The sequence below is a fragment of the Mastigoproctus giganteus genome, chromosome 7, assembly GCF_048544385.1.
Source record: "Mastigoproctus giganteus isolate SK-2022 chromosome 7, ASM4854438v1, whole genome shotgun sequence".
Classification (NCBI taxonomy): domain Eukaryota; kingdom Metazoa; phylum Arthropoda; class Arachnida; order Uropygi; family Thelyphonidae; genus Mastigoproctus; species Mastigoproctus giganteus.
Window position 1 is genome coordinate 83,832,787 of NC_143581.1, and position 23,703 is coordinate 83,856,489.

Consider the following 23,703-nt stretch of genomic DNA (forward strand, 5'->3'; position numbering starts at 1 on the left):
TAACCAGTCCTAAAAACGAAACAGTGTCAATAATGTAACTGATACACTGTCAACCTGTAGTTCAGGATTAGGATGGAGTGAGCAGCATGACATGGTGCCACTTCAGGGATATGGGGTGTTGGCTGTGATCCTGCAAAGCAATAAGCCTGACAAGTCATAATCCTGATAGCTATGGTAGGTAGGACACTGGATCTATATAAACGTGTGTACAAGGTAAAACTCATCAGTGCTAGTTCATCCCTCTCTAAAATTAATGAAATCATTCCATCTCAAAAAGGAAACAACAAATGGATATTTAATTGTAAAAGATAAACATTGCAAGGTTATTTATTATTGGAGCTATGAAAGAACAAAATCAGAATATTGTAAAGGAAGAGGAATGACAAAATATTTGACTGTGCAATGTCATTTTCAGAAGTTTGTGAACATGCTCGTGAATCAAGTTGTGCCACTTCTGCAAAAATCATTAAGCAAATTTCTGTGCCAAATTATTCAAACCAATAGCACTGCCATCCCTCAACAGATTCAGCCATATATGCTACCAAAAGCACTCTCTGCAAGAAAATAAAAAAGGTAAGAAAAGCTGAATGACCGGCAGAAACACAATCACTGGCAAAAACTGACATTCTAATCGATGTGCATGAAACATTAAATGATGAGTTATTTCTGGTTAGAAATTATGGAAAGGAAAGAATTTTTGGTTTTAACAAAAAAAAAAAAAAAAAAAAAAAAGTTCAATGTTTATTGCAGGCTCAATATTGAATTATGGACGATAACATACAAAAACTATACCTTAAATATTTTTAATATTTGTCTTAGAAATAACTTCTAATGAAATTGTTTCTAAGAAAAGCGAAAGGAATGATGCATATAGGAACATTTATGTTGAAAAGAAGAAAATAGCCAATTGTTTGATAGTAGAAGCAAAAAATTAAGAATGGGAATGGAAGTGTGTGACTATTAATAGCAAATTAGGCTTCAAGCTATCAGCACAATCATGGAAAGTCCTTAAAGACTTGAGAAAACAGAATAAACATTACACTGGTTTGCAATTAATACCTTTGAAAGATTGATGAAGTACTATGAAGGACTTTTAAAAGAAGACCGGGAAAAGTTCAAGATGATGGAGATTTTGGTATGGAAGACTTGGGCTCAAAAGTTCCTGTTAGGGAGGTGGAACTCTTACTAAAGGAGGGAAGGAATGGCAAATCACCTGGACCTGGAGGAGTTTATATGGAACTTCTGAAATACGGAAGAAGAGGAGTGGCTGATTTGTTAAATGGTATACTGAGAGGAGAAGAAATACAGAAAGAAATGACAACAGGATATATTACATCAATTTATAAGAAGGGCGATCAGAAAAGCTATTCAAATTACAGAGGAATATGCATCCTGAACCTGCTGTTAAAAGTTCTTGGAAAATGGATCAGGAACCATTTAGAAGCCCGAATCGAGGTGTCAGAAGAATAAAGTGGTTTTTCAGCCAGGATGTCATGTATAGACCATATCTCAACAGTACAACAGATCCTTGAAAAATGACAAATGAAAGGAAAAGAAACCTTTATGATTTTCATTGACCTTCAAAAGGCATATGACAGTGTTCCAAGAAAACTCTTATGGGAAGCACTGAAAGACACAAATATTGGTAGACAATTGATTAACGTTATTAAGATAATTTACAGGAATAATCGATGCAGAATTAAAGTGGGATCAGCTTTGTCATCTGAATTCCACACTTCAAAAGGCTTATTACAAGGCTGTTGCATGTCATCAACACTTTTCAATCTTAGAAAGTGACGGATTATCCCAAGCAGAGATCAATAAGAGAATTGCAGATGACAGAAAGGCTATCGGCATTTTAAATTCTATTCTACGGAGCAGAAATATTCTAAATAAAACAAAGAAACTTCTATTTCAAATGATTGTATGAAGTCTTTTATTGTATGGAGCGGAAACCTGGATGCTAAATAGGTGAGGGGAAAACAAATTGCTCTCCACAGAAATGGATTTTTGGAGACGTTCAGCAAAGAACATCTAAAAGAGAGAAAATGGAACGAAGACATAAGAGAGAAAGTGGAAGTGAAAAAGAATATTACTGATAGTATCAAAGAAAAGTGTTTAACTTGGCATGGACATATAAAATGGATGCAAGAAACCAGATATACAAAGGTTATCCTGGAATGGATACCTCCAGGAAAAAGGAGAAGAGGAAGACTGTAGGCTGAGGAAACCCATTGTAAATGGAAACACTCCTCTTGAAGAAGAAGAAATATTCAATTATTTTAAATAATTAATAAAATTCAATGCATGTATGCAATTTACGTGATTTTGCAAAATGCGCAATGCTCATTATGTACACATTTCACATGAGAGTAAAACCAGAGTACATACAAAACTACTGAATAAAATTAAGTTTAAAATTTACTTTTTTTATTTCCTGTTATTAAGAGGGCATTACAGTGTTGGTATTTCAGCATGTCAGTATTTTAGATTCTCTGGATTACTGCTGTCGAGATTATGACCAAAACCTGGCGATATGATGTTTTGTCAAAATATTTGCTACGAGTTGGGCTGAAGTGAGAGTTACATCGTCGAAGTGAGAGTTACATCGTCAAAGAGGAATTGAATTATTGGACTCCCAACACTGCACAGCAAATTTTCTGTCAAACATCCAATCATGAAAGAAGAGAGGATGGAAGTACTGGGCTTAAAACATTGTGCAGCAAATTTCTGCCAAACATCTAATCATACAAATCTCCCCCTTCCTGTTTTCACTTGATACAACTGTACATATACATTTGTCCTTTCTTACAAGAAAATGAAAACGGGAAAAAGGGAAAACTAAAAATTCAGAAACCATACAATAAAAATGTAAAAAGCAGTTTCCGTCAATTTCGGAAATCGTTTTTGAGAAGTGCTTCAAACAGTGGCAGAAAAAGTAGGATAAGAAGGCTCTGAATTGCAAGGTGCACACTTAAAATTAATCTAAAAATAAGTTGATTTAGGTAATTATATTTTGGCTGTTGTAGTAACTTCCTGACATTAGTCTCTATAATCATCTGAACAGACCTGATACACTCAGTTACACTGAAACTGCAGTACCCAGAAAGAATGATTGGAAGTGTATGCAAATAAGCAAGTGTATGAGTTGTTCAGAGATACGCAATTGGTCTGTAAAAGTGACATCTGTGAAATAAAAATAAATTTTCACTTTACAGCTGTCATCCTGTGGCTTTAATTCAGAACAGATTTCTTCTTCTTCAGATACCTTAAGCAGGTTCATTCTGAGACCACACCACAAGATGAACATGGTTATTGAAATTTCTCTCATAGTGGTGGGGGCGGTTCAAAAAATCTTTAATGAATGCCTATCATTTTTTGTTTCTATCAGGAAGTTGCCAGATCATAGCAGATTAATTCACTTTGGAGCATCTACCAATCCCACTAGACCCTTCTGAGTGGACAAGGGAGACAGTGACCTTCAAATTTATATTCAAACTGTCAGCTTCAACAACCTGCAGGGGCAACTTGTTCCAGCAATCAATGATTCTCTGGCTAAAAGAAAACTTCCTACAATCTAATGTAAACCTCAACACTGTAGTTTAAATTTAAGACCAATAGTTCTGGAATTGTTTAGAACACTGAGAATTCCCACCTTCTTTCATTTTATTAATCCCTCTGAGAATCTTGCAAACCTCAATCAGGTCACCACTGAGGTGCTTGGTTGCCAAGATCTGCAGCCCACATAATCGGAGCCTTTCCCTCATATGGCCATCCTTCTGTCGATCTCACCATTTGAGTTGCCCATCTTTGGACCTTTCAAGAAGCTCAGTGACTTCATACTTGAACACAGTATTCCAAATGTGGTCTTACAATTGCCTTATACAGTGAGATTATGACCTCCCTCATCTCTACAGGATAACATCCCTGTTTGATTTGTTAGAACAAATCAAACAGGCAGCTTTCATGGCTGCCTGTTTACACAGTTCAGAAAACTATCTGCCCATATTGTAACTCCCAGATCCTGTTCCTCCTCCACTGATTTTAATTCGACCCCACCAAGTATATAATTTATTTTTGGGATGATATTCCCCAAGACCCATTTAGTAGCATTGAAACATAGCTGCCACTTCTCCGACCATCTTTCAAGTCTGTTAAAGTCATCCTGCAGAAATGCTGCTTGGTACTGATTATTAATGATTCTGCCAATCTTTATATCATCTGCAAATTTTGGCATACAATAATCCATGTGGGTAATAATGAATTAGAGTATAAACAAACTGATGATTTGGTCAAGATCAGATCATAACATCATCTTGCAACTAGAAAAATATTACAAAAAGGGAGGATAAAATGTTCTCATGTCTTCAATTCTGCTCCGATGTTATCAAAGAGAACATATAACAAAGGCTTGGGGGGGGGGGGGATTTTCCTCAGTGTGGCTTGCCTTAGTTAATAGAAGAATTTGTTTTATAAAGAGTGAATATATTTAAACAAAGGAGGTGCAAGGGTTTTCTGCTAACTCAGTAGCCTTGAGGACAAGGTTCAGAAAAATTTCCCAATTTGGAGAAGGGTTTATTGGAATGATGTAGTTTAGCGATATGTGTTAAAATCAAACTTGCACTCTTCCTGTAAGTACTTGTGTCTAACCTAAAACCACCTCGTGCACAAAAGAAGTAGGTGCAAAAACTCCAAGTCACATCTGGAAAAAATCTGACAACACTCTTAAGGATCTATAAGAGATGCATCAGAAATTCTTCATGTGCTAATGTAGTTAAAAAGCCAAGAGATACAAAATTTAACTTGTCTGCACAGTAATGTCAGGAATATTGAAGTCAACTTAAATAAATTTTAGCTTTTGATTAGGTCAACCAATGCTGAAATAATAGGATTAACAGAGATATGGTGCCAAACAGAGGATGCAGAATTGCATTCCTGAGTATCACAAGTTCAGGAGAGATAGGGGGGAGAGTTGAGAGGAGAGGGAGGTCATGTGCTTTTTATCAAAAAAGGTCCCTAAAAGTGAGCAGAACGTACCCAGAGTTAGACCAAGTTCAGATGAATGTTGTCTGCATGATGCCAAATGACTCAAAAAAATGATACAGACCAAAAAATTCTGAGACACAACAGAAATCTCTATAGAATTTTGAACTCTTTGAATGCCTTGTTATGGGCAACTTCAACTTGCCTCTTATAGCTTGGAAATCGTGGAATGGCAATATGTCCTGGAGAAACAGATCACTGAGCCATCTGGGTGATTGTTATTCATTATCATGTCACAGAAAGTTACATAGAGCTATAAAATCCTTGACTTGGAAAGCTCAAACGATTCAAACCTGTCCAAATTCTGACTGTGTAGGAACCAATAATAGGTAGTAAGCACAATGTGATAAATTGGGTAGTATCCAAATAGATATCTGTGGTGAAAAGAAAGTGGTAGATTTTTAATTTTGAGAGAGAGAATTGTTTGTTATTTGATTTTTAGGAGCATTAGCAACTAAGGACATACTGCTGCGGGATATGCGGTGGTCATTTCCTGACCTTTCCGCATCCTCCGTATTTGGTGGTGATGGGCTTGAATCCCGGTCTAATCAAGAAGCATGTGCTACGAACTGCTGCTCCTTCCAACCTGGCTACGGAGGCGCCAAGAGAGAGGATTAAAGTGGATTGAGGTTTTTCTTGGACAGAGCTATATACACTGTTGAATATGAGTTCAGCATGGGAAGTATTCAAGGAATTTATCCTGGAAAGTAAAAATACATTTGTTCCAATAGAGAAGCTAAGCGAAATAAAGAAGCCAAAGTAGATGACAAGAGAGATCAAGGGTTCTGAACAAATGAAAAAAAAAAAAAAAAAAAAAAAAGCATGGGATGCTTACAGACTATTGCAAGATATTGACTAATATGAGTATTATAAGTGTATATGTAAAATAATCACTAATAGGGGTAAGACAGCTTAATGTGAGTACAACGTAGATTACAATGTGAGTACAACGTAGATTACAATCTAGATAGGAATGCTATTCTTTAATGGATTGCAGAATGGGTTTCTGAAGCAGAAGAAGCCTTGCTTGGCCAAGCTAGTTAATTATTGTGATGAAGTTAAAAAGCAGTTGGATGAAAGAAACAATGACATTATCCTCCATGGCCTCAGTAAAGCTTTTGATAAGGTTCCCAATGAATGGCAGTTATATGAAGTGGAGAGAATTTAAATTACCAGTAAGACCCTTTGCTAGATCAAGAGCTGGCTAAAGGGAGAGATGGGGAAAAAAATGAGTAGTAATGGACATCCTCAAGGTGGGGCAGTGCAGCAAATGGAAAGTGGCATTTCAATAAAATGCTGCTGAAGATGTAAGTAATTAGATAATGATGAATTGAGGAATGCAAAATAGACCTGTGATGGCACATGTTGGGGTGGAGTGGAATTGATTGCTGTGAATAGTTTCTCTATAGTGAGTTTTGAAGATAAGACTGAAGATGAAGATTTGAAGATGAGACTGAGGCCGAGTCAAATTAATGGATGTCCTCTCACTAGGTGATTTTTCTTTTCTTTTCTTTTTCTAAACCTCTTACTTTCTGTTTTTCCTTTTCCTAAACCTATTGTTTTTTTTTGGAAGTGAAGGATGTCCCTTCCACAGAAAAGAAGCAGTTATTGATATAATTCTAGATGCTATCTGTGCCACGAGCCAAAACAGCTCCAGAATTTCTACCCCCAACTACACCAAGTGTTGGCAAAAAAATATAAAGACTCAAGGAGAATATTTCAGAATAGCAGTGACTAGTTTTTTGTTATATTACTTATATTTAATATGCAAGTAGAGAACTTTTTAATCACATCACATATTTGGCTTATCATTCTGCCAGCTGAATCCTGATGTCTTGGGGGAAAGGAATTTTTTCACATGATATAACTGTTGTTCTAGATTATGGCTCATATTTAATCAGGATTCATCACTCAGATGACCAGAAGTAGGCAAAAAAAAAAAAAAAAAAAAAAAACCAAAGAAAAAGGAATTTGGGGGGGGACACCACAAGGTAAGACAGGCCTAGGAAGACCCTTAGCATGAAATATCAGAGATAGGACAAACAAATGGTGATTGAGTCATCCAATATTTGAGATTCTATCAGAATATGTAATTGGGGGGGTATCAGATAGCAGAAGGAAATGGATATACAGTCAGTCCTCGTATAGCACGATAGTTGTGTTCCTAGAAACTCTCATGCAATGCAAAATCGTGCAATATAAACAACAGGCCCTATGGGAAAAATAGGGTTAGGTGCCGACCACCCAAGATTGAACACATATTTGTAACCAAAATATTACCAAACACAATAAATAATCGTAATAAAATACTTACGTATTTTATTACGACTATTACATAATAAAATATTACTAATGCTTTTGCTTCTATCGTAAGCAAACTTGTTTTTTGTTTGATTTTCTATCCAAACAGATGACAGCCGTTCCATCTCTTCCAATTCTTTGTGTCTTAATCTAATGGATTTTAATTACACTTTGAGTTGTTCCTGCTATGAAAGTTGTTTTTATTTTCTCTGCATTCTTTGTAATTCTCGGCATGAGCTCATTTAGGTCTGTAGCACGTGCAATATCACATGGTCTTTCATTTCGCTTAAAGCGTTTCTCAATTTCATATTTTTTCTCTATCGACAGAAGTGGACTGGCCATAAGCCTTGCCGGGGAAACCCCGGTGGGCCGGAGGCCGGTGTGATTTTGGCCATAAACTATAGTATGAGGCCACTATAAATTTTCCCGGGTAAGAATTTTTGACCCAGTCCGCCTCTGTTTATCGATATTTCTTTTCTTTTTCTCTCTGAATCTGCAGTGTCTTCACCAGGACGGTTCCTTTTCACACCTTTTAAGTATTTTACTCATTTGTTGGGAATAAAGAACAATTACAAAACGAGGCACGCTTGATACACATAAACAAAGCTGCGGGCGTGTAGCAACTGAATAAACAACACCGTAAAGGCAGGGATACACTATTAACACCTCACATTTTACTAAAGCACATTTCTAGGGGTTACTACCATAAAACAATAAAAACAATTTCCAGTTGCGTTTCTGCTAGTGGAATCTGTTATAAACTAGTAGTAAACTCGATCTAATTGCATTTGCAATTATACCGATAGCTGGAATTGTGTTGGTTTTTACGTTATTATGGTGAAATGTGTTTCCCCTTCACTGATATAAAAAACATAAATACATTTTCAGAATCTTCTCTTCATTCCTATCGTGTTGCGTTTGGTTGGGGTGATTCTGCGTTCGACTGTCATTTCTTGTAAACACAAAGGCGAATTGTGCATAAGCAAATTCGGTTCGTGTTATATGAGATATCGTTCCCCTATTTATAAATCGTGTATGATCGAATTCGTGTAATCAGAAATAAGAACACGTGTGTGTGTGTGTGTGTGTGTGTGTGTGTGTGTGTGTGTGTGTGTGTGTGTGTGTGTGTGTGTGTGTGTGTGTGTTGGGAGGGGAATACTGTATGAATTCACAAAATTTTTAGAGATGGCACAATAATCTGTAATAAGACATATTGGAGATATGCAATGTTAGGGAGGTATATCCAACTCTTAATGAATCTGCCAACCTGCAACTGGACCAGCATGGCAGATTATAGTCCAATTCCCTCAACATGAATCATTGAGGAGACTTCCAACCTGCAATGGGTTGATAATGGCTGAAGTTTACCCCCCACCCCTTTATTTTTAACCAACTCTTCAAGATGGCACAGTAGAAGCAGCAAGATTATACACTAGCTGATTCTGATGCCTCCCAAAGGCTTCACCAAAAAGTGCAGGCCTATGGATTATCTAGTGGAAAAGTTGTAAAAGCATTTTAAAGTGGCAAGCATGAAATATAGTACCAAAACCCCTATGTCGAAAGTTTGAGATTAAGAGATTTCGGGTCCTTATCAACAGAAATTGGACCATATGCAAATTAAATAATTAAAACCATACATTGTGATTTGCATTATCAAAAGTGTTACAACATATAAATTTTACCAGGTATTTTTTTCAAATTAGGAAATAGGAAAAAATCCAATGGTGCTAGTTCTGGTGAATATGGGGTTGATCAAAAATTTTAAAGCTGCACTCATGCAGTGCAACCATGACAATGGCAGACTTGTGATCAAGCATGTTATCCTGATGAAACAAGACTCCTTTGCTGGGTTTTCCTTGGTGTCATTCTTTAATGTTTTCATGCAAATGCTTCACAAGGTCTGCGTAGTATGCTCCTGTGACTGATTGCATTTCTGATGGTAATCCAATAGTAACATCCATCAGCATCCCAAAAAAAAAACAACCAATTCCATCACCTTGAATAAATGTAGCTTTCTTTGCAAGGTAAAAAGAGCTGTGTTTCCACTGTATGGACTGTTCCTTTGTCTCTGGCTAAAAGTGAAGGACCCATGTCTCATTCAAGATCACAAACCTTGCAAGGAAATTTGTAGATTTGCTTGAAAACTGTATATGTTCATTTGACATGACAACTTTTGTGCGTTTTTGATCAGCTGTCAAGAACTTTGAGACCCATTGTGCTGACATCTTTTTCATAGTTAGAACCTCAGATATTATGTTGCACACATGCATTCAGATGATGTAACCATATGAATAGTGTTGTGTAACAATATCCTCATGAACTGCCTTTGGTGTTGGTCCCCCCTCTTTCTGCAAATATTAGATGACTGCAAGGTGACTGATTTTGTCCATCTTTGCTTATTCAAACAACTTTGTTAATTACAGAACTTGTTATTACAAAATGATATTAGTGAAACTGCATGAAACTTGGTGGATTACTATTTGAAGTGTTATACATTAAGTACACAATTTCATAAATTTTATAACACTGTGCTGCTATTCTTTCATACTTAGGTCACAAACTTTTCAAATGCCCCTCATATTACAAAATTCCCATCATAAGCGATCTTGCTTGATGCTGATCCAGAATAACAGCCAGAACTATCACTTTTGTCAGCAGAATGATCCTTGCTTTTATCAGCATAATGATCCTTGCTTTTATCAGCATGCCCTATAACGTTAACTGTTTCAGGTACGTGGCCTTTTTTTTTTTTTTTATTTTTACCTACTGTATTTTATATGTCCACATAATATGTAGCCAAGAAATCAAACATTTTTATTCTGGTCATGTTTGTACACTAAGTACACTAATTCTAGGGGCATAGTGAATAAATTTGATGAATTTTAAGTTGTGATTAAGCCATCTAAGTGGACAATGTATGGATATCAAAATCATCATGCCACTCAGACTTAAGAGATATGGAATCAGAATGTGGCAGATTCAATGGAGAGGACAGCCAGGGAAAAGGTGTGTGTGTGTGTGGGGGGGGATTATGCCATGATTAAAAAGCACAGAAAATCTAAGGTTGTGCATCCAACTGGCATGGGTGGCAAGTGCAATGTTTAGTCAATTTGGTGTGAAATAAGCAGTGGGAACAAAAAAAAAAAAAAAAAAGCAGAAGTCATCATAGGACAAATTACTCCAATGAGTAAAATAGACAACTAAACACACAAAATAGAATGTGCCAGTACATGGTATGGGAACATGCAGTGGGAACAAAAAAAAAAAAAAAAAAATCATCATAGGACAAATTACTCCAATGAGTAAAATAGACAACTAAACACACAAAATAGAATGTGCCAGTACATGGTATGGAAACATCATTTTAGGAAGGACACAGATCTGAGGGCACAAAAGGCTTTAAAAAGAAATTAAATGCCCATGTTAACTCTTTCTGAGATAAAAGACCCAAGGGGATCATACATTATTTGGCTGATGCTGCATAAGCTTGCTTTCTTGCATCAAATGCCTCTACTAATGCTAATGCTATTCTGCAGACTTCCTTTTCCAATTTAAATTGGAAAAGTTTTTTTTTTTTTTTTTTTACTGGTGTTGTATACACCTTGCTTCCATCACAGGGTTAAGGCAACTTCAGTTTAGCATCCACACACCCATTCCATTGATAAGCTGAGAAAGGTTACTGTTTATTTCATTCATTTCATTTTATTAAAATCTTTAAAATTATAATTTATTCATTTAAGTTTAATAAGCACATAACATTAATTATTACATTATTCATTAAATTTTCTGCTTCTATTAATTTTTCATGTCTAAATCCTTGGCACTGGTAATCTTATCAACTGATAAGAATTTCAACCCATACAACTGATCTTGTGTCATAGTGGACAGTAGGATGATTCTGATTAAATTTATCTGTGAACAACCATCTTTCAGCACGAGCAACTGACCCCGGCAACATTACAAAAATTCTCAGCAGCATGAATATATTTGCTAATAATGCTATCAAATTGTTTGAACTTGAATTGCAGGATTTTCTATGAGAATAACTACTTTTGAAATGGTTTCACAAACAATTTATTCCCTTGTATAAGTCAATGATAGAGATAACTTTCTGATCAAATCAAAACAGTACTTCAATGTCGACTGCACTGTCTAAAAGTGGAAACCTGGACCTTAAACATTTTCGTTTTGTACATTCTAGCTTTGTCCTGGTGTCAATATCAATGTTCTCTTTTGGGGAACTACACATTGGTTTGTTATAGGTATGAACTGTATTTCCTCTATTTCCCATCAACACGATCATTTCTTCTTGCAAAATATGCTTTAAGGAGTCCTACAGACCACTTTGATAAATTTTGGAACAGAAGTGATCTACAAACCACAAGGTGGGAAACACTGGTCTAAATTTTTATGGTATTCAGTAACGAGGCAGCCTATGATGCATTCAAATTGACCTCTCAGAGGGCTTTGACTGTAATGTTTATTGATTCAAAATGCAATATCAAACAAACAAGCAGAGATAAATTTGATTTTATAGATATTTGAACAGTAAAAATTTCTCACTCTAATTTCTATATACAATTGCTTTTTTTTTTTTTTTTTTAACTGGCAATGAAAGCACCACCATTAGTAGCAAAAACGGTGGCAGGGCAGTTGACTGGCAGCATTTTCTTGTTAATTTTTGGAATTTATTTTTTATTTATTATTATTTTTTTCAAATTCAGCTTGAACAGTGCTAATATTTCATTTTATGTTAATGGATTTAAATGGTTATTGTATATAACTGTTTAAGTTCAAAAAAACCATTCAAATTTTTACAACATGCTCTTTATTTTACACCTTTTATTCTTAAAAAAAAAAAAAAAATAATAATAATACTTTTGCTAAAAATTACATTTTCAAGCTTATTTCAATATTTACTTCAAATTTGATGTTTTAACAATACTTGCTGCAGAATAGTAGTCATTTTCAGAGAATATCCCCCCCCCCAGTTTCATGTTATTGACTGTGCTATGGATAAAAAAAAAAAAAAAAAAAATCTTTCAAAAACTGGAATAAGTTAGTAGATGTCTATGACCTAATAGGAAAGGAAAACCAGTAACCTGAAACTTCAAACAAACATAGCATCGATGTAGATGTGTTTCTGGCACCATGCCATTCTTTGAAGTGAAATCGAAATAGTTACAAATATGTGATGTCAAAATCGTTTTTTGCATCCTTTGAAGTAACAAAGAAACAATTTAACAAAATTGTTTCTTTGTTACTTCATCACCGTATCCCATCAGATTGATTAGACAAGCCTGCCCCTTAAAAACCTATATACTGTGATTGCAGCATAATTGCAATCCTTTTGATTATTTCTTTAACCAGTGCCTCCATTGTTTTCCCTAGAACAGAAGTTGATCTAACAGGTCTGTAATTACTGATATCACCCATTAATCCCCCAACCTCATTGTGAACTGGTAATACAATTGCACATCCCAAGTCCATAGGACCTCCCCTGAATCCAAGGATGTTTGCTAAAGGTTTGCTTACCTCTTATGCCACCTCCTCCCTTAATATAAATAGATAGATATCAATCATGGGTGCTTTTTTATGCTTAGTTCAACAATTTAACTTCTGCCTTCCTCTCACAGATATAACAAATTCATTCAGCATCCGGTTAGAATTTCATATACCTGTGGCATAACTATTCCTAAAAAAATCCTCTTGTGCAATATACAGGCAAAATATTCAGGCTTGTCAGCAATCAGATCTGGAGAAGCAACAGTTAATACATTCATATCTAGTGGGCAAATGTGATGCATTCCCATCCTTATAGTGTTTATAAGGATGGTTTGCTTATAGTTACGTAAGCAAAGAAGTCTTAAGTCTGAAGAAGTTGTTTTTTCTGCAGATTATTAATGCATAAAGGGTCACTGCTTTGCTTTGCATTATTTGCCATGGCTTGACTACAGATTAGTTTATATCTACTGTAGGCTTCTGTATCACCCAATAATTTATATTCACCCCACATATTCTTCTTCTCCGCCATGAGTCTCATCGGTTCACCTTACATCAATTTATATTTAAGCCTTGAACAATATCTCTTAATTCATATATATATAAAAAAAAACCTAGTAGCATTTATAATTATATCCCTATATCCAATTTAGAATTTACTGTTTGAAACTTCATCTTGGTCCTGCTGCACAGAATTCAAAAGTTACTCTTGACAGTAGTTACATTTTTAAGTAAATCCCATATCAATACACTATGATCATTGCAACCTAGTGTGCGTTTTAGTTGCATATTGTTAATCCACGAAGAGGCACTGCTGATAATCATATCAATAGTATTGCTCTGTCTTATTCCTCTCCAACATGCTGGTGTACGAAAGAGTCATTCAATAAATTGATAAACTTCTACTGTATCAGCGATGAACCCACAAGTTCCATCGATAACTGTATACTTAAAATCCCCATTATAAGACATTTTCATTTACTGATCCACTCTATATACAATTACAGTTGATTGTTATACTCATCACATTCATTTTGTTTTCTAGTAAATTAATAAAGCGTAATAAATAAATTTGATGAATACGTCTAAATTCATCAAATTTATTTATTACGCCCCTAGCATTACTGTACATAAAAGTACACCTGCAACTATTTTCACTCATAGTATCCTTAACAAAGTCCATGTATTTGCTTATTCCAGGACTCCAGGGCTTTGAAATCTCTAACACCTTGTTTTCCTGGCTGCTGCACATTCTAACAGAAGCAGTACAAGAATCACTTACACCTCTGAATACAGCTACTGTAAATCTATTAGTCTGTGTATCCCCCCCTCCCCCAAGCCAGCAGTTTTATGATCCCTCTATTGCTGAAGGAAAAGGTGAAAGAATAAGCAAAATCTTGCCTCAAAAGTTTTATTCACACCAAGTATGTGTCTGCTCATTTCTATTGCTTTTTATTTTATTTTATTTTATTCATTTTTAACCATTCAAAATTCTATAGCTAGTTTGCTTATTGTTCAGGCTAAAAACTAAGAAAGCATATCTTACACCCTACCTAAGATCATATACCCACAGCCCTGACTGAAGAAACGTTACATAATTTCTCCAGTAACTAATAGGATTTGAATGTAGTCAACTACCATTTACTGGAAAAACCAATGGGATGTGACTAAGTTGAAATCTCACAGGGGATTTTGATGTATGCCTGTATTCACTTATAACTCTCATTATAATAAGATCCCAATGTTTACTATTGGATGTAATAAGGAAAAGCCTCTGACAAGCCAGTTTCTAAGATCAGTCCTTGCATTGGGTTTTTTAGAACGCACAATTTATTACATTTATTTTTACTATCCAAAAAACATTTTATGATTCCCCCCCTTTTTTTGGTATTATTAGAGCACCATGTTTTGGAACATTTATTCTTGTTATCTTGTAGACAAACAGGAAGTACATGAGCTGATATGTATACTAGAATTCATCTGCAAAATGAAACTTTTGGGTTGCATCATCTTTACAAGTTATGACTTCTACATTATAAGCTGTGACATATGCAGGGTGATTCTAATCAAGTGTCACAAAATTTATAGCCATAAATTACACCTTGAATTTGAGAAAAAAGTCCTAATAAACATGGGTAGGTGGATAGTACTTCTTATATCTGAGATAAACCAATTTTAAGTTTCAGCATGCATACATGTTGGCATAGGAAAATATTTCTTGTATCAGACAAGAAACAGCCAAGTAAATAGTCATAGTTGATATTATCTCTGTTGATGACCTTGCCATATGTAATGACAACAAAGTTATGTCTTCGTGATTTCAGTTTATCAGTTTTGTAAGAGAGCTATGTTCTTTGATTCCTTTCTCATGTTAAAATAATGGGTAATGAATACACTTTTGCAGAAATGGCTGATATGCATTTCTGTTATGGTTGTGCTAGTGGGAATGCACATAGAGCTCATCTGCTTTATCAAGAGTCCTCTCCTACTCGCGGAATTCCACGGACTTGGCCATTCAGTCGTCTTCATCGTGTCTGATGGAACATGGTTCGTTTTCTAAAAACAATTATAACACAGGAAGATTAAATGTTCAAACAGCGGCAGTTGAAGATCACATATTCCATGCAACTGAAGATAATTGTCGAAGCAGTACACGAAGTATTTCAGCAACTGAAGGTGTTTCACAGTACATTGTGTGGGGAATTGTACATGAAAACAGACCACGTCCCTATCACTTGAAACATTTACAAGCTTTGATAGAACCTGATTATCAATGTAGACTACAATTTTGCCAATGGTGCTTGCATAAATGTGTAGAGAATGCTTACTTCCTCCGTTGCATTCTTTACAGATAACACAATGTTCGCAAGATATGGATTTATTCATTTCCATAACACTCATATTTCAAGTAAAGAGAATCCACATGCGATTATTGAAGCAAATCATCAGGATAAAATCTACGTCAACATTTGGGCATTCTTGGTTTCCGTATGTTTTGCCAAATAGGTTCACAGGACCTCTATACTGTAAGTTGTTAGAAAATTTGGAAGAAAACGTTCTTCCAAATTTATTAGATGATGTTCCACTTGAGAGAAGGATGCACGTGAGGTTTGTGCATGACGGAACTCTGCCACATTTCAGTCTTGTGGCCTGAGTATATCTTAATCACAACTTTCGTGAGAGGTGGATAGGTCGTGGTGGTCCAGTTACATGGCCGCCTCGATCACACACTTGATTTTTATTTATGGGGTCACTTGAAATCAATAGTGTTTTCTAGTACAATAGAAAGTGTCGAAGAATTACAGACACACACACACACACAGTAAAGCATGCAACATGATTAGAAACACACTAGATATTTTCGTAAGTGTAAGACAATCAGTGATGCGACGTATGAATGCCTACATGCTTAGCAATGGAGGGCATTTTGAACACCTGTTGCAATTACTTGTGCAATTATGGTAAGCTACGTTCATACTAAAATAAATTTGATTTAAGTCGAAACAAGAAGTTTGCTGACCCATGTTTATTAGGACATTTTTCTCATTGAGATGCAGAATATGCCTGTAAATTTCATGACACTTGTTTAGAATCACCCTGTATAGTAGTCAAAATGTTGTGGACAACTTTGACAGTTTACGTGAAATATACTACCTACATTTCTGTGAAAAGAGTGCTATCAAATGAAAGCGTAAATATCAAACTTGTGTTTTCCCAAACAGAGATGGTGCAGGCATTGCAGATGTCTGTGCCAGATAACACTGCATTCAAAATGGCATCACCTGTGAAGAAATCATTTGTATTCTATGTTATCATAAAAAAAATTAAGCGTTTCAGTGCAGTGATCATACTCAACTAAATTCATAAAAATCCACAGACATGAGACACCACTGTTAAACGGTATAGGCAGTTCATGAAGCATGGATATATCTTCAAGGGCAAAAGCACATGTCATCCCACCACAGATAGTGCAACTATACAATGGTGCATTAGGCATATCTCAGGAGTTCCCACAAATCAACTAACAAGGCCAGTAGAGAGTTTGGGATTCCACAGAATAGTCAAAATCCAAGAACTGTGAGATAAGATACTGCTGAAAATTTAACAGACAGATTAGTATTTACCGATGAAGCCACTGTCCATCACAGTGGTAAAGTGAATCGACACAACTCATATGTGAGGGAGAAAAATCCACATGAAACTTTGGAACATGAAATGGGACAGTCCAAAAGTAAATGTTTTCTGTGCAATGAAAAAGATTTATGGGCCTTCTTTTTCCCGAAGACACTGTGAGTGGCATTTACTACTTTGACATGCTGACTGAGTGGTTGCTCCCCAAGTGACATAAGACTAAAAACAACTTAATTTTGCAGCAGGATGGAACTCTACTACATTTCCATAAGTAGGTGGTTTCTGAATGAAAATTATCCCCATCGCTGGATTGGCCATGCTTCCTGTGATGACAAACTTTTACTTCACTGGCCACAGAGATCAACAAATGACACTCGCTTAGATTTTTATATGGGGTTTTGTGAACGATTTGGTGTTTGTGCCCCCATATCTCTCACTTTGCAAGAGTTGTGAGGACATATCACTGCAGCTCATTACTGCATCAATGTGTGAAGGATCACGTGGGGCACATATTGAAGAACTGAAAGGTAACTGCTAAAAATTTGGATATTTATGCTTTCATTTTATTATTATTATTTTTTATTTATTTATTTTTTTTAATAGGCCAGCATTTCCATTTGCAATAGTTTTCCTTTGTCTAAGAACTATTTTTTGTGGCAATTTTTTTTCCCGACAGAAAATGAGGTTCAAAGTGTTTTGGGTCAGTTAGACCTCAAGATATCATGCACACCTGTACATGACAGTTTGAGGTATCATGCCCATCCATACTCCACCTATCCATTTCCTCCTAGGTCTTCCTCTTCTCCTTCTTTCTGGAGGCATCCATTTCTAGATGCTTTTGGATATCTGGTTTCTTGCATCTGTTTTATGTATCCTTACCATTTTAAATGCTTCTCTATGATAGTAACAATTATAGTCTTTTGCACTTCCACACTCTCTCTCTCGCCTCTGTAGCCAGGAGCAGCAGTGAGTAGCACATGCTTCTTGATTAGACCGCGGTTCCAGCCCGTAAGGCACCAAATACGGAGGATGCGGAAAGGTCAGGGAATGACCACCGCATATCCCCGGAGCAATATGGCCTTAGTTGCTAATGCTCCTAAAAAAAAAAAAAAAAAAAAACAACAACATCTCTCTCTCGCTCTCTTATGTCTTCATTCCTTTTTCTGTCTGTCCTAGTAGTTCTTCCTGAGTATCTCCAAAAATCCATTTCTGTGGAGAGCAATTTGTTTTCCCCTCGCCTATTCAACGTCCAGGTTTCCGCCCATAAAATAAAAGACTTTGTGCAATCGTTTAAATTATAAGTTTCTTTGTTTTATTTAGAATATTTCTGCTCCACAGAACAGAATGTAATATGCTAATAGCTTTTCGCCCATCTGTAATTCTCTTACTGATCTCTGCTTGGGATGATCCATCACTTTGTAAGACTGATCTCACATATTTGAATTTACTGACTTGATCAATTTGGGAACCTTTGATGTTTAGAATGTATCCTGATCCCGAAGACAACATTTCAGTCTTGCTAAAATTGAGTTGTAGACACCACAGTTTATATTCCGTTAACAGTTTTAGAACATGCATAGTCTGCATCTTCTATATCTTACAATCACCACCTGCTCACCTGCAAAAAGTAATTTGTGAATATAGATGTTCTTATTTATCAGCAATCCCATTTCATGGCATTTTTTAAACCAGGTTCTCGGGCAGATGTCAATGTAAATTTTAAAAAGTGTTGTTGACATGCAACACCCTTGTAATAAAACACTTTGAGGTGTGGAATACAGGTGAAAAAGTTGCTCCCACTTTAATTCTGTATCTATTATTACTGCAAATTGTCTTAATAATACTAATCATCAATTGTGCATTAATGCCTTCATCTTTCAGTGCTTCCCATACGTTTTCTTGGAAAGCTGTCATATGCCTTTTCAAGGTCAATGAAAATTATAAACATTTCTTTTCCTTCAGAGTGACTTTTTCAAGGATCTGTCATACTGCTGAGATATATTCTATACATGACCCCCCAGCTGAAAAACCACTTTGTTCTTCCAATGTTTCGATTCAAGTTTTCTAAATGGTTCCTAATCAATTTTCCAAGAATCTTTAAAAGTGTATTCAAGATTCATATTCCTCTGTAATTTGAACAACTTTTCTGATCATCCATCTTAAAAATTGAAGTAATATATCTTGTTGTCGTTTCTTTCGGTATTTCTTCGCCTCTCAGTATACCATTTAATAGTTTTTATATTAAAATAGCCACCACTCTTCCTCCATATTTCAGAAGTTCCATATAAACTCCTCCAAGGTGATGGTGATTTGTCATTTATTCCCTTCTTTAGTAAGGGTTCCATCTCCCTAACAGATACTTTTAAGCCAGAGTCTTCCACATAGAAATCCTCCGCTATCCTCCCGGCCTTCTTTTAACCTATAACTCCTCCCGGTCTTCTTTTAGAAGTCCATCATAGCACTTCATCCAGTGTTTCAAAGGTATTATTTGGAAACCAGCATTTTGTCTATACTGTTTTCTCAAGTCTTTAAGGACCTTCCATTATTCTGCTGATTGCTTGAAGCCCAATTTGCTATTAAGTCACACACTTCCTTTCCCATTCTTCATTTTTCACTTGTACTACCAACAGATTAGCTATTTTTTTCTTTTTTACATAATCATTCCTTTCTCCCAGCCATTTCTGATATGCAAGTTTCTTTTTCTCTATGGCAGCTCTTACTTTCTCTGTAATCCAGGTTTTCTTTGGTCTCCGGCTCTTCTTTATGCCAAGAATTTCATGAGCTATTTATTTTACAATATTTTTTAAATATTAAGGGTTTTTTTTTTTTTTTTTGTATTTTTTAATACAGAAAAATATATATTTAGTTTTAAATAAACAGTCAAAATTGTTGACAACATTTTGACTAACACTGTATAGCAGGTCTCTAAAACTGCATTTTACCATGGAAGGTAACTAACTGAATTAATTCAATTGGGAGGGTTGAAAGTAATTTACTCAAAGTTTTAGACTGGAACAGTTACTTCAACTTGCATGAAGTTCAGTTTGTTCCCTATTTGGAATAACTTAGAATTTGTACACTATATCATCCAGCATATTAACTAATCTTAATGTATGCACGAAGTTTCTACAACAATTCCAAAGTTGGAATTGTTGTAGAAATGTACAATAATGTACAAAAATGGTGTCCTCTAGTGTATATGGTTAATTTAACCAGGCAAATCTGCAAATAGTTAAGTGAGAGACACAGTTTAACTCATAGTCATAACTTAAATAAACAGGAAATGGAAAGAAACAAACTGCAAACTCAACAATACAAATCAACAGTTTATGGAATCATACATAACATATCAAAGCACTCTACATTGTCATTAATATATTGTAATATATTAATTGTAATACAGCATCACTTTCCAGAGGTAACTATAATGATTTTTGTCAAGTTTGCTGAAATTCTGTGGCAGAAAGCATAAAACTATATGTAATTAAAGTCTCTTGGTCATAAAATGCCAGGATTTCCTTCTGACTTACCTTATCTTTTAAGAGTGGGGTCAATTTATTATAAAATATTTCAGAAGGTCTCAAAATTGTTGTTGGACCCACATTTCCTGATGTATTCATCTGTTTAACATAAAAACAAATCAAAATGTGAATAAACCTTCAGATATTTAACAAATGGTAATATTGAATGTACAGTATTAAACTTTTAATTATAGTAAATAACAAATTTTAAAATCTTGGTTATTATCAATAATGCAACTCATCAGAGTTGCATTATTGATAATAACCAAGATTTTATGTTAAGTGGTCTTGTTTATGAAAAGGGCTATAATGGCTATTCTATAATGGTAAAATATATCAGCACAACAACACACCTGTAAACTGCATATATTCTCAATAGTTCACAGGTACCTCGGGGAGGTGGGGGAACAATTTGCCAGATATCACTAGAATTAACGGCGCCTCCATAGCCAGGTGGGCAGGAGCAGCAGCAGCAGTGCGTAGCACACGCTTCTTGATTAGACCGGGGTTCAAGCCCATGACCACCAAATACGGAGGATGCGGAAAGGTCAGGGAATGATCACTGCATATCCCAGAGCGGTATGGCCTTAGTTGCTAATGCTCTTAAAAACCAAAAAACAACAATAACAACTAGAATTAACCATCTATCACTACAAAGTTACTTGTCTCTGGAATATGAAGAATTTTTGAATGTGGCACAGGAAATGACTCATAAGAACTACAGATCACCAAATATATGAGGTGTCCATCTTTCCTGGTCAATATTCTACACTACACACCACTAGCTCACTCATAATGGTCAACAATTATATCCTCGCTTAACATTACTGTGGCTTATAATGAGCGTGAATGTCATTGGTGTAATTAGGAAAAGAAAAGATTCCAAAAAAACTGAGTTTACAATTTAGTTTAAAAATGTGACTATAAAAAGCTACAATTTGGACAATAATTTAACATTTCTGGATTAAGATCCTTAAACATGTCTGCAGATAGGTGATAGACAGCTTTCTCAGGCTTGGAACTTGGAAGCTTCTTTTATTAAATGCTACATTTAAAAATAAATATGGCCACACCACCTCTCTGTGCATTTCACATACTAACTATTGGAATGGGTAGATTTTTCTCGAAAGTATGTACATTTCCCTTGTGCGTGTTCTTTGCTGTCAAGTTGTTGCTTAGAAGTGGTCCCCTTTTGAGATGGCCTTATATACACTCCCTTTGTTCTTAAAAATAGCAGTAAAATTAAACAGATACAGCTGGCATCAGTGGGTTGATTACTATCTTTGACGAGCACTTGTGAAAGCCACCCTACATGATTTATAATGCCTGTACCTCCTAGTGCCATTTTAATAAATATTTGGGGTAACAGATGTGCGCACGCGCACACACACACAAATAGGAGATTGTTCTTTTAACCTTTTTTAGCACTGATTTTAATTTTAAACAAAGAGGCAGAGATTGTGAGAGTTTCCAATTTCAACCCAATTATTGTTTCTAATGTGCATCATAGCTCCAAAATTTGTAAAATATACATTCTATATATACTTTCTATATATATTCTATATATCCATTTATCAGTAATATTGCAGATGTATGCTGGGCCATCAGTCTTTAACAAAAGGTATCTTTTAAGATTCTATCTTCAAATATTGAGTTAAAATAAGCTGATTTAATAAAAATACTGTAATATATTTAAATAAAAAAAATAATAAAAATTAAATTTAAAAAAAAAAAATGGAAATCTTCAATAGAGACTGGGCTGCACAATTGCAATAATACGTGTGTGTGTGTGTGTGTGTGTGTGTGTGTGTGTGTGTGTGTGTGTGTGTGTGTGTGTGTGTGTGTGTGTGTGTGTGTGTGTTGATTGGTTGATATGTTGTTTAATGGCACAAGGGCTACTAAGGCCATATTGTGCCTGATTCTATTCCATAGTGCAATTACCAGTTAAAATCTGTTAAATAATCGAGTCTACTTCAAGAAAAAAAAAAAAATTGGAGACAATTTGTATCATCTCCAATTAGATGAGGTAATGTTAAAGGTTCTTGCAAATGTGAAAGTGATCTGAAAATTGTGCTTCGATAATTATTATAATGATTGCAATCTATTAGAATATTATTATTATTAGCCATATGGTGCAAGGAAGCCTGAGGCTTATGTTGCACCAGCCAAAAAAAAAAATTCTGAATTACCCTGAGAGAGAGAGAGAGAGTAGAAGGGAATCACCAGGAAAAAGAAGAATGATGATATCCAGCTCAGGAGCCTGGGTGTGCCAAGCATATACTCACCAGATGTGAGCCCCTGAGGTTGTATATGCTTCACTGTAAGTGTAGACTGACAAAATGCACAAATAGGTGGATCTTCCCCCATGAGTAAATAAATATGGGTTAGATGCATGTGTCCAATACATGTCCTAGCCAGGATCACCTCCTCTTGCTTATTTGATCCCATGCTTGATGGCCACAACTTAGGTTCATGTTTAAATTGAAGCAGCTTATTGCCACCCTGAGCCTGCCAGATTTGCATTTCGCACACATTTTTTATGACTGATTTGTAGTCTGCATATGGCACTTGGTAGTTACATGAGCTTGCAGTGATTGGATGTTTAGCGGCTTGATCTGCATATTCATTTCCTTTGATGCCTACATGACCTGGTATCCAACAGAAAGTGACTGACTGGTTATCAGCTTGTAATGCATTTATCTGGGATCTCATTTGCTTCAATACGGGGTGGACTGGCTTAGAAGGATTTTTCAATGCTGTTATTGCACTCAGAGAATCTGAGTGGATTACAGTTTTCTAAAACAGATTAATCATGTGATCCAGAGCTATTTTAATCGCCCACAGTTCAGCAGAATAGATGCTGCATTCCTTTGGAAGGGACACAGAACTAGAAAAAATAGACAAAACTACCGCTGCACCCACTGTCGTACTTGTTTTTGAGCCATTGGTATATATTTGAAACCACTGAGAATTTTTTAGCTACATGTGCAGCATGAAGCTTCCTAATGGTGAGATCTGCTCATTGCTTTTTCGCCCATTGTTGGAATGAGAAATCACAGATTGGAGTATAATCAGACCATGGAGGGTCAGGTGTACTTGTTTCCTGAAAGATATTACCCATGTCTAAATTCCAGCATTGTGTTAACTGTAGCAGCCTTATATCGATTGGCTTGTTTTCATCGGGTTTGTTCTGATAAAAGGTGGT

At 35.7% G+C, this 23,703-nt stretch overlaps 1 protein-coding gene across 1 annotated transcript in view; it reads right to left on the reverse strand.

Moving 5' to 3' along the window:
* nonC (serine/threonine-protein kinase Smg1) overlaps positions 1 to 23,703 on the reverse strand; it is a 1,411,261-nt gene that overhangs the window by 550,088 nt on the left and 837,470 nt on the right. Inside the window, exon 45 of the mRNA XM_090378365.1 lies at positions 20,508 to 20,597. Within this exon, the coding sequence (XP_090234491.1) occupies positions 20,508 to 20,597 (90 nt within the window). The remainder of the gene's footprint in view (positions 1 to 20,507; positions 20,598 to 23,703) is intronic.